This window comes from Dryobates pubescens, chromosome 14, assembly GCF_014839835.1.
Source record: "Dryobates pubescens isolate bDryPub1 chromosome 14, bDryPub1.pri, whole genome shotgun sequence".
Taxonomy (NCBI): domain Eukaryota; kingdom Metazoa; phylum Chordata; class Aves; order Piciformes; family Picidae; genus Dryobates; species Dryobates pubescens.
The window spans coordinates 11,414,437-11,427,555 of record NC_071625.1 but is presented as its reverse complement, the minus strand read 5'-3'; the positions used below and the strand labels follow the sequence as shown (position 1 = coordinate 11,427,555).

The window sequence follows — 13,119 nt, the reverse complement described above, 5'->3', positions numbered from 1 at the left end:
GATTCTATGATCTATTTGCCCAGAAACAATGACTTGTAAGCATGAAGTCATACTGTATATGAGGTATTTGTATCACATTTATGAATAATTTAGTGTCTTCTTCCAAATCTCTAACATCTACATGAAAATCAGAAACTTCTAATAGTCTTCTAGGCAATCAGGACACAACACTGACCATCAGTTTATTACTTCTGTCACAAACAACACATTGCTTGTATCATAAGCTAACATTTCAGTATGTGCTTGGAAGTTTCCTTTTACCTTTCATCATACTTCATTATTCTGCCAACAGATTAATTGGAGAATCTTTGATATGTGAATATCTGGCATTATAAGATGCAACCTACTTCTGAAATGGAAGTATTTCTTAATCTTGGCACTTTCCAGCATTTCATATCCACAGTACCACAAACTTCCATTAATCATAAGTTGGATCTGCATTCAGTTCTTAATGATTGTACAATGGTTTCTCTTAGACAGTAACTTGAAAATTGAACTTTTTTCAATATTGCAAAGGCATGACAAGGCTCTCACATATTTCAACAATGACATTTTTAAAGCAAACAATTTTTATCTTCCAAGCATCATAAGGAACTTGACAAAGAGTCACAGGGTGAACAATTTTTATCCGTCTAGCTGAATGAAATTAATCAATAGATTGTTAAAGTACTTTCTAGAACAAGTGACATAATGTAGAAGTTTTCCACCCTTTTCCCCAAGTATTGGCTTATTTAAGTTTTCATTTGTTATATATATCATAAATAAATGATTACAGTGGAGTTTCTACCTAAAACCTTAATTTGTTCTAAATAGCTCATTAGGTTAAATTTGAAGAGTAGTAATTTCTTGCTCTAAAAATAAAAGGCTTTTTGTCTGTCAGTTGGCTGCAGGTCTGAGATTTGGAAACAGCAATCAAGGCTTTATCTAGATTCAGGCTTGTCAGTATCATGTTTCTCAGTTAAATAATGTTTAGGCCTACTACAGACAATTTTGCACAAACCGACCTTATCTACACATCTTTCACTGATTTGTGCCTTTAGCCACTTGAAACTTAGCTGATGTGTTACCTTCAAACTGTTAATAGAATGGTATATTTTAGACACTTTTGTTTTGGATGCTTTACTTTTGTTTTAGTTTTGTTTTTACCCCTTCCCCCTGCATATGTAGCTTTCTGAACGGTCTGACTTTAGGGAGAATTTTTGTCTCCTTTCCTCCAAGACAGAATTAGTACTGTTTACTTTCTCCTCTGAAAGATGTGTTGTGTTATGCCTTAGAACTGGGCATTGAAAGATGGCAATGCAGAAGGTTAACTCAACTTCTTTCGTCTTTTTAATTTAGCTTGGAAATACAGCAAACATATAACTAATTATTATTTTTTTTCTTGCTGTGTTGTTTTTTTGCTTTCTTTCTGTTGTTTTTTTTTTTATTTTTTAATTAATTGAAGAGTCAGCTGGGAAATTTCACCTATTTTGGTATTATAATTACCTTTCAAATTAGTCTGTTTACTCAAGCCAGTCTGTATTTTCACTGGATTGTCAATTCCTGAATCACCCAGGTATTTAATGAATTGAGCATACTGGATGCGCACACCAAAGCAACCCTGACACCCACCTGCAGCTTGAGTTGCACATATACAATTAAACGAAAAATTCCTCTTACCTAAGTTCTATGGCTTCTGCCACAGAGACAACTCTAAGTCTTTATATCTGCATTATATGTTAAAGCTGCATAAATGTATGCTGCAACTAAAATTCTAGGGAATCCACAGCTCTTACAACACTTTCATGCTAACGGAATTCTTGTTAGAAATCCTTTCACAGAAGAACAATGTGCAGGCAACTCCCCACCTTGTTGATCTTCCTTGTTATCCAAAGATAACTGGAAATATTGATGAACGTGTCATATTTATTTGATATCTTCAAAAGATTCAAATCTTGAGTTCTTAGTTTAGATAACAAGGTAAGAAATAGAGGACTTTTTTTTTTTTTGACTGTTTGACAACATATGTCACTGTGTCTTTGCTGAAATGATTTGATGTAATGTGGATAGAACATTTCCAGGAAAAAAAAAGTGAGGACAAAAGCCAGTTGTGTAATAATCATTCACATCTCTAATGACTGCCATTTAGACTCATTATTCTCACCACCAGAATTAGAAACAAAGGATATTGATAGGCCTAGTCATACAAAAAACTTACTTGTTAGTACTTGACCCCAATTTTAATGGTTATGTTAGTCTCTGATTCTCAAGGTAAGCTCTTACTGGATTGATGAAATGAGTGATATAGTAACTTTATCCTTCAGGACATTTCAAATCAAGCATTGTCTGAAATAGTTGGTTAGTTTTAGGTTTCCTTTTCTTAACATGAGTCTAATTCTTTCTAGGGAATTGTTAACAGAGTTGTTAAATCAGAGACCTTAAATTTTGCCTTGTATCCACAAATGGGCCATTTAAGATGACAGACGACTAGTCAATGCACATAAACAATATATATAAAAGAAAGCAACAGTGTGAATGGAAGTAGCTGTTGAACAGTATGGCTGTCATTTCTGAAAGAATGAGAAATTTGTACAACATCAAGTATTTTTGTCTTATTTGTGTCTTATCAACCATTTGTCTCCTGTCTTTGAAGAAAACAAGAATTCTTTCTGTTTTAATTTCTTTCTATAAACTATACCTTATTGCTCTCTACAACCACCTGAAGGGAGGTTGTAGACAGGTGGGAGTTGGTTTCTTCTCCCAGGCAGCAGAACAAGAGGACACAGTCACAAGCTGCACCAGGGAGGTTTAGGCTTGAGGTTCTTCATAGAGAGAGTTATTGGCCATTGGAATGTGCCTTCCAGGGAGGTGGTGGAGTCACTGTCCCTGGAGGTGTTCAAGAGGGGATTGGACATGGCACTTGAAGACATGGTTTAGTTAGTCATGAGGTGTTGGGTGATAGGTTGGACTTGATCTCTGAGGTCTTTTCCAGTCTTGTTGATTCTATAGTTTTAAACTGTGTAGTTTTTAGTAACTAAATATAGTTTTATGCATGAATGAAACAAGGATTTTAAAGCTATATGTCAAGATCATAGCTAGCTGGTAATGTGCATTTCAAATGTTATTGTATAATATTTTGTCATTATGACTCTGGAAGAAATGGGGGATGTGAACTGTGCTATTAAAATACTCAGACAAACCAACCCTGAATTCTACTTTTCAACACATGGTGAGTATTGCATGTTAGAGTTTTCTGAGGGAGAATAAAGTAGAAGTGGATTTCAGGATGGGAGTTAGCCTAAAGCAGAGTGATTCTTGAAAAATTACCTTGTAAGTAGAACAGAAAAGAAGGGAATGGAGGCATGATAATGTAATGAAGTGCAAGAAGAATAACATTTTAATTCTGAAGAATGTTACTGCCTAATTCTTCTGTAAACTAATTTACCAACAGTCACAAACCAAATAAGATGCAAAGATAAGAACTTCACTGAGACATCTACATGCATAGTCTTACACTTTTACTAATTCCTTGATTAGCAACAAAGGTTCATTTTTTTCAGTAAACACCTTTTTTTTTTTCAAATAGATCTTGCATCAGATAACAGACTAATGTAAATGTTGACTATGCATGGTGGTGAAATTCTTTAATCTCTGATTCACAATGAATGATCTGAAGGTTTCCCATGAATATTTCTAAGAGTTTATGAAAGTCAGCTGCAGAAAGGAAGCCTACTGTCTGACTGAAATTTGCTGTGCAGGAATCTGTGTAGTTCAGAGGGGAGCTACATCTTTTGAACTATTAAAAAAAAAAAAAAAAGACAAGACAGCTGCATTTGCTTTATGGTAGATACTTTTAAAAAAATTTTATTTAATTTTAGGAAAATATTGTAGACGATGCAGCGTTGCTACTCTTGGAATAGTAACTGGCACACAAGTAGGTTGGGCTGCCAGTGCATTATGGTAATAGTGAACAGCTTTATCATTTGATGAGAAGATAAATTGACGTGAGAAAAGGGAGTGATATGAGCAGAATAAGCAATCATGTTCTGCCAGTTGCCTTTATAAATTCTGTCAGCTTGCAGATCTGCTTTCTGGGAATAATCCCATAGAAGTCATGAGCTGCAAAGATCAGCAGCCATGAATTTAGTTACAGCTTGGACAATAACAGCCCGTGTGTTGTTAGATTTGTCTTAAGTATAACCTATACCTGTCAAGGATAGAAGTATTAATGAATTATTGATTTCATAGGTAAACTTAACTGGATATTAGCTGTTTTAAAAATAAAGCTGGTATTTTGCTTTAAGCATATGTAAATGGCTAGGGTGATGTTTTCTTGCACTTTGCCCAATACACTTGCAATTTATTTTACATGTTTTGTGGTTATGAAGAAGCAGCCTTTTAGGCAAAATGCAAACTAGTCAAAATAGGTGCTAGAAAATGTGTTTTACAGCCTTATTTTTATTTCAATTGTTTGGTAAGGCCTCTTCCAGTAATAGATTTAGTCTTATACGTAAGAAGTGGAAGGGTGTTGTCTCTGTATTGCTTAACAATTATAGTGAGAATTTAAATAAAAGAACTATTTTGTCTTGCATTGTTAGGCAATAGTACTGTGCAGAGAAATAGCTGTACCAGAAAGAATAGCTAATTAAACCTCTACCTTCCAAACACCAAATATCAAACTAAAGTATGCTTCTTACACTTGAAACAAGATATTTATAACAACCAAAGTTACTTAATGGCTGTTAAAAAGTGTTTCATGCTGAAATTTTGTGACAATACAGAAAGATTTATTGTTTTCTAATTAAAGTGGAAGCTTTTGCCTTTTATGCTGAATACATTTTACAGTGCAATCGTTATTTGAATCACTACAGAGCAATGTGCAAATTGAATTTAATAGCTAACCAGAGCAGTGTACCATACAGTAAAGCTAACCAGAAAAAGGGAATTAGTCTGTTTTGGAGGGGTTTTTACATGAAATGACAGATAACAGTATTATACACATTTATGAAATTTACAGTGGTTTGAAAGAAAACATTTTTATACTGAGTGAGTGACAAGTTGGAAAGAGAGCTAAAAGGCCCACCAAGTTCAATAGCTGAATAGCCAGGCAGTTAACAGGCCCATTGCTAGACTGAGAGCCATGCAGCAAATTAGCACCAAACTAACCAGATGGCAAAACAGTTAAGCAGCTGACAGACCAATATATGATACAAGCAGTCTGCTGCTTTAACTTCAATTAAAGGTTTCACTGGAATGAAAGTTTCTGTGGATCTTACTGACTGTCATGATCTCATATGACAAATACCAATTTCATAATAGAATTATTGGGTAATAAAATGATTAATGAGAACAATTCATTGATATAATGAGTATTTCCCCTATTAACCAAACCAAGAAGGATGCTCTGCTCAGACAAATGATTACTGTGGGTCATTTGAACTAGAATTTCTTTGCCAAAGTTTGTGTACAACTAAAATGCACATTCATGGGGGATTTGGGGAGTCAAAAGTTATTAATAACCTTGAAAGAGAGTTCATTGTGCCTTCTGCCTACACACTAACCTCTGCAAGCAAGAACTTTTCATTTTCCTTCTGTCTTGATGAATGCTTTGATTCTTTTGCAGAATGGCATGTTAGTAATATGGGTGGTAGATGGTGCATATAAATGAATATGCATATTGGTATCAAAACTACTCTCTATATATGCTACCTTGTGTAAAGCTGAAGTTAAGTGGCATTTTTGGATTCTTACTCTTCTGTAACAAAGATTAAACTAATGTTCAGTTTCTAGGGTAAGCTCTGTAACCTCTTAATTGGCAGTATATATATAAACAAGGCACATCATAAGTAGTGTTTGTGAATGTTTTTCACACTGTATTATGAATAGCATCACTGGATTGAACCTGTCAGAACTCCATGGAATGCCAACATTTTATGTAGCGACTAGTGTGAAACCATTATTCCCTAGAGTATTATATTTACAGACTCATGAAGAAATGACTGGCAATTCTATGGGGCAGGGATGTGGGAGAGACATTAAAAGAGATACTAATACTAATGCTAACTAGTACATTGCTAATAGTAGTACAAGAACTTTATTATCCAATCACCATATCCTTTTGCAATATCGTAGTATCATTATAATCTATTTTTTTCTTTTTATCAGTGCTGTTCAAATTCTGTGGATCTAGGATTTTGAGCATATTTCTTACCCTTAAAGTTAGAATTCACGTTCTCCAACTGAATAAAATAAGCTATTGTGTTTCCATAGTATAAAAACATTCTAAAGCAAGTACGTTCAGGAGCTTTAACATCCTGTGGTGCCAGTCAAGAATGCTTTCATTGCCTCAGGGAAAAATGGTGGTAGCACTCAGAAATGTGGAAAGTGGTCTTAAATATTCAGTTTCCAGGTGGTGTGGTTGGAAAATAATGCTCTCTGAATTGTTATTCTTTCAAAAGTTTTCCTCACAAATTAACACCTACATGGGCTTATTAGCAACTTATTTTAGCAATGAGGTGGTTTGCTTTTAATAAGGTAAAGTGACTCTATGAATAAAGCTGACATTAGAGGTTCCTCAACCTTTTTTGCCAACAACATTAAAGCAACTGAAAATGTGATTGGTGGAGTGTGGCACATTCCTTGGGGCTGACCCCCAAAAGAAATTGGTTTACCCTTAGAATGGAAGCAATTTTTTTTGTTGTTATGAAGGTCCCTTGCCCATCCACTTCTGGCACAATTTCAAGGTAAGGCTATAATAATGTTAGGCAATCAGAGCTACATCCTGATCTTGGAACTGTTTACACACTAATGAAATAATGAGAAAAATGAGTGGTGAGTACAGGATGAACAAGAAATAGCTGCCTTCCAAGGCAAGGGAACCTCTGACTTTTAACATGAACTTTTTCCATGCTGATTTTTTTTTTTTTCTTGATTTTTAATCTCATCTGTAATTTAAAGCATAGGAAGAAAAAAAACAAACTATTGTTTGTTACAGTATTTTGAGCATGCTTGTTGAGCACAACAGCATCGCTACCCTGAGATTGATATTTTGGTCAGTCTTGCATAAGTTGACACCTGAATAAGATGTCCTGAGTTTTGCCTTTGAAAGAATGAATAAACTGATTTTTAAAATAAGCTCATCAACCCTTTTCAGCATCTGCAAATGTTCTTGTGCCATTTGGCCACCAAACTGTGAAGCGATTAAACTGTTGAAAACTGGATGTGGCCTGGATAAACAAATGCTTTCTAGCCTGAGTGTCATGAACTTTTGTCATGATAGTGGTATGCCTTATCAGTTACCTGACTGTATGGTTTCTGGGTTAGTGTTGCTTTGTATCCCATGACATGGCTGTGCAGAGTGGACAACCTTGTCTGTTAATACTTGTCATAACATACTATTCATTGATAAATCAAAAGTCACACAGAGAATGTGCCAACAAATCAATTGTAAAAAATAGGTTTTCATACAAGAACTTCCTAAACTTTTATGAAAATCTACTGATCTTCAGCTCTGATGATTACTGAATTCTTCTAATAATTTTTGTTTGTTTTAATTCAGGCTCTCTGGAATGAATATACCTCCTCCAGTTATCAGCAACAAAAACTGGCTCAGACTACATTTTGTAACAGACAGCAATCACCGATATCGTGGATTTAGTACTCACTACCAAGGTACATTCCAAGAATTTTTTTTTTATGGTGGTGGTGGTTTTTGAATTTTTTTTTTATTTCTTTCTTTCTTTTTTTTTTTTTTTTTTTTTTGCTATTAAAGTGTCTGAAGTTGTACAGTAAAAGGGAAGGGCCATTAAAAAAACAAAAAAATCCTCCTAAAACTATAGTTTGTACTTACATAGATGATAAATTCAGTTGTGCACCTGTTACCTGGCTAGTTCATTTAATGCATCTAAATACAGTTATAAAATTAATTACAATGGAGACCCACTTTATTCAGTGCAAGTACTCAGTATCTAAAATATTCCTAATGGTCTGAAAGAGATTAAGTTACTGATACAGAAATCATGTTTTCATCATTAAAACACGTTTGCCCCTATGGTTGTTTAACTCATGTTTATAAAACAGTGAGTGGGTTCCTATTTACTAATGTGGTATTTAATTATTACCTATTTCTGAATGCGTTGAACTATTGAGGGTTTAATTAACCTGGAAGATTCTTATCGCCTGTTTTTATGAACTAACATTACTGAGTATGTGTGAAAGCTTCTGAAGCATTAGCTTTGGAAAATCACCAATTTGAATAAGGTCATTCTAATGCTGAAGTGCTAATAAACCAAACTTCATTAGTGGATGGTAATACTGTGTATTTTTCACAAGCATTACTGTAAAGAGTATTTTTCAGTATCTACAATATATCAGTGGATCTTCAGGGTTCAGTTACCTGTTGTATGTTTTTGTGCTTTTCCACTTATTTGATGGAAAAGAAAACTCATAGTATTCCAAGTAAGATTAGCTCAGGAATTTCTTTTACAATTCTCTATAGGAAATTTAGCATAGAAGATATTAGCTCCATAAATTTTCCCAGGCTCTGGTAAAACTAATCCACTAATGTAAAAATTGCAACTAACAAAAGACTAAGACTAAGTTTTAAATGTAACTGATATTTTGTAATAGCAAACGTTTTACAACTCTGTGTAACTGCTTCAGATAACATACTCCATACAAAGCCAGAACAGATTTGATTACTACTTTGGCAAATACTGTGTATTTCTACTTGTATTTCCTGAGTCCACTGATGTTCTGGAATGTGTATTCTTAGTTAATTTATGTAAAAGGAGTCTTCCTACTTTAGCTCTAGGGCTGCTATAACTATTTATGAAAAGCACTAATTTTTTGCATAGTATCCTTCATCCCAAGTATAGCAAACCACACTGTTTACTGTGAAATTGCTAGCTTATGGGGTCGTTTAAAGATATAAGTAGGAACTCTTGAATACATCCTTCACAACTGAAGCTATGTGATAAGTAGTTTGGTAGTATATGTTAAATAGTTGGGATTGTTGAGATGTTCATTTTGAACTGCTGAGAAGAAGAACAAAGTGTCTCAGGTGACACATGTACATTCCTGCTGAAAGTGTGAGGCAATAGTTAATGAAAAAACAGTTTTTAGTTTCAAATTGTAACTCACCTGTAACTCAGATAAAACATGCGAGTTGGAAAGTATGGGAGATTGAATTTACTATATATCTTTTCTCTTTACCAGCTAAGTTTATAGTAATTACATTATGAAGGTTTTACTATTACTGTGATTTGCTTCTTCAGTTTTTAATGACATATTGCTGAATGTATATAATTCTGGCATATGATCTATGGTACTAAGGCAGGTATGATCAGAAATTAACCTTGACAGTAGAAAATTGAAACGGCATTGTCAGGTAATAAGGAGCAGTGATTTCTGCCTGTGGTAGGCTAATGAAGAGTGTATGTAGTAGTACTATAACCAGAATTAGCAATTTCTTACCACTTCATCTACTTTAGCTTTATTCTGCTGTTGTATCTTTAAAAGAACACAGACTTTTAATTCTGAACTTCAGAACACCGCATCATTCTTACTTCATCACTGCTTGGCACTTCAGTACTGTTTTTACCTAATCATTCCCTTGGCTTGCTGGTTTTGTTTGCACATCCACACTTTTTGTACTACTATATTTGGGTAGTGGTTGACCCAAGCAAATTACCCCTACAGCCCCTCACTCTCTCATCCTCACAGTGGAACAAGACTGCAAACTGGAAGAACAAGACTAAGGAAACTTGTGGGTTGAAATGAAGATGGAGAAATTCACTCAACTATTGCCCTGGGCAAAACAATCTTAATATAAAACATGCAATTATTTATTTAGGAAGCAAAGACAAATAGTTAAACACTAAGGGAAAACACTTTTCTTCTTCCCTTTCACAGAGCTAATTTCATTTCAGAAGCCTCTTCTTCCCCTTCCTCTACTCCACTACAGATTGCATTTTGTCTCTGGGTGATGTGGCAGACAGTGCAGGAGATTCAAGTCAAGGTGTAGAAATGCCTTTTAATGCTCATTTCCCACACTTCTATTCTTTCCTTCTTACTTGTTTCCTCCACTCTGATTTGTGTTGATCATGGGCTACAATCTCTCAGAGGAGTAAGCTGCTGTAGTGTGGCTCATCCATGACTCTGATCCCTTTGACGTTATTACTAGGTCTGGGATGGAACACTTCTCCTCTGGCATTGTTCCTTTCTCTCAAAGAGATGTCACAAGATCTGCTGATGGGCTCTGTTGTGGTGGGTCCATTACAGAGCCTCCTGACCTCTCATCAATCACATGTGCCCTCTTCATTCCCCTCTATCAAGCCTCTACCATTTATGGCAATTACAATCTGGGAAAAACAAAACAAAACAAACAAACAAAACCCCACAAAAAACCCCAACGAACTTGTTCATTGTGGCATTCAAATAAAAGAAAAATACTACTTTTAGGCTATTTTGGGGCTACTCTTAGCTAGGGTATGAAATAACCAAGTTTTACTCCCTGCTGTCTTCCTAAATTTATGAAAATGGCTTTTTTAATATTATTTTTTCACAAAGCAGCCTCACATAGTATAGCTTCAATGTAATATTTAAAGCTACTGTGGCCTAGACATTTGAGAAGACTAAAAATGATGTGATGTGAAGTCTAGATGCATATGATAGAAAAAAAAATCAACAAAGGACCTAGAGTTACATAACTATCCATAAATATCCTTTTAATTTCATTAATTATCATTTTGCCTTGCAAGCACCTATGAAAATGTTTAAATTCACTTATACAGAAGAAATTACATTTTCCAAGGTACATGAAACTATAATAGGTGTTTTAATGAAAAAATGTTGAAGTATGCATTATTTAAAACACATTGGTAAATGATAATCAATGATGCATGTCAAGTAGAAGATAATCAAAATGCTTCCCTATCGAGGTTGTGGTGTCATAACCAAGACATTTATCCTTGCTTATCCAATCACCCATGTTTCCGCACTTTTCTGTTCACTCAGAGTTCTTTGCTTTGATATTTTCTATCTTTACTGCTTTGTTAATGCTCCTTTTGAATTAGAAACTGTTGGCTGAAGTAGAACCAAAGCTTCTTTGGATCTTTGTGAAGCTGCTGCTTCAGTGTTTCTTGGCAGTGATGGTCCTTTTTTGCTGTTTCTAAAATTGGTTGTGCTTTATTACTCCATTTGCAGCTCCTGTAAAATTTCCTTTTGCTTTCTGTTAGTTGCTCTTTGCACTCCGTCAGTTACGTACCAATCCGTATTATGTAAGTGGACAGAAGGAATTAAGTTAGCTTCACAGCTTCCAGTCTTACAGGCTGCTGTACTCAAACTTCAGTATTCTTTGTCAAGCATATCCAGACTATGAAAGGGCTTTTAGAAAATAATTCTTCATTTTTTGATACTTAAAAACTACTTTAAGAACCTATAACTTTGGTATCTTTTGAGATCCAACATCCTTTCTCTCTCTCTTCCTCCCTCCCTCCTTTAAAGCTCTGAAAGGTTTCAGGAGTAGCGCTGTGCTTCCTATTTATTTCACTTGTGAGATGAATTCCTTAACTGCTTTTGCTTCCTTGCACCTTTCCTTTACCTCTGTTTAAGCTATGTAGAAACTAATGCTTCAGTTATGAACAGAATTGTATCAAATGTATTGATTGCACAATTGGATCTGCCTTCCATTGAGAATCTTTGCTCATAGTGAAATACAGATGAAGAGATGAAATATATCCACGAGCTTTTCAGAACAGAATAAAATTTAGTTGTCAAGCTCATGTTGAAAAGCATGAAAGAGGTTACTCTGCTTAATACTTGACAGCCAGCTATGTAGAGGTGAAATTACATAAATGCCAGCACTTCCAATGTGTGATGCAATGTGAATAAAAGAGATGTTAAAAAGTTTTTTTCTCTGCTTGATTTTTTCCATTGTTCTTTTCTTATTACTTCTGTCATTTTGTATATGACTAGAAATATATCTTCATTCAGAAATGATTTATGGATTTAGACTTTTCTTGGATTTTTTTTTTTTAAATTTGTTTTGCTTTGAGAGTGTTAAGCTATTAGCAATCGGGTAAAGAACAAAAGTAAACAGTACTGAGCTGCCTCAGGATATCACGGCTAGAGTTTCCATAGGGGGAAATCTGTCTTTAGCACTTTTCCAAAACATCTAACAGTTTAAACAGTTTGTCATTCATTCTTATCTTAAAAGCTGTTGCAGCCAACAGTATGCAGTATATTGCCAGAACTCTCAGCCATCATAATGAAGTCCTGAGTGAGATTTTGCTCCAAGACACCAAAGTGTAGATATCTCTATATTGTAACCTATAGTTTAGACACCTATAGCTATCTAAATATCCATTTAAAGTTGGGGAGCTGTGGGACACAGTTCACTTATACATGAATATATGTGCATCGATGTATGAAATCGCCTAAGCTATCCAGGATATTGTAATGACAGTAGCAGAAGTGCAGAGGCTCTTCTGGCAGACTAGCCAAGGTGTTGCAAAGCAGTATGCTATGAAGGAGCAAAACTGCACCCACCCAAACTATGTATGCTCAACTTCATCTTCTCCATACATAGCAAGTCACTGTCACTGCAAGTCGTGGTGTTTCAGCTGATCACATGATAGGGATTGAGTAGATAAATAAGCCATCTGTATGGTGTTGTCAAACAAGAATTTACACGAGACCATACCATTCTGGCACAGAAACCAGATGACAGGGAAGAACAACCAAAATGACAGCAAACAGCATATAAGCAGCTCTTATATCCCGTCCAAGGTGTGTACTTTAAGATGAATTGCAACACCTCTCTCTGACTAAGCTGACTAGATTTCCATTTATTAGAATATATATGTAACATGCAATACATATAGTAGTTTATACGGGTAGTGCAACTATAGATATAGCAATGTAGATGTCTTAATCCACATAATGTGACTGCTTGTTGAAAGAACTTTTTACTACCAATACACTCATGATCTGGAGAGTCCCTGGGAGAAATTAAGGTGCTGCATTACTTGATCACCTGTGTAAAAGTCTGCTACTTCAATAAAGGCTGTGTCTACTTCTGCTTAGGACAGACTAAATAGATTACTGGTTACATTGGTAATTTATTTGACAGATGATAGA

General features: G+C 35.0%; 1 protein-coding gene across 1 annotated transcript in view; it reads left to right on the top strand.

The window, feature by feature from the left end:
- The window catches only part of CSMD3 (CUB and Sushi multiple domains 3), a 386,198-nt gene that overhangs the window by 137,943 nt on the left and 235,136 nt on the right, over positions 1–13,119 (top strand). Inside the window, exon 6 of the mRNA XM_009905784.2 lies at positions 7,538–7,650. Within this exon, the coding sequence (XP_009904086.2) occupies positions 7,538–7,650 (113 nt within the window). The remainder of the gene's footprint in view (positions 1–7,537; positions 7,651–13,119) is intronic.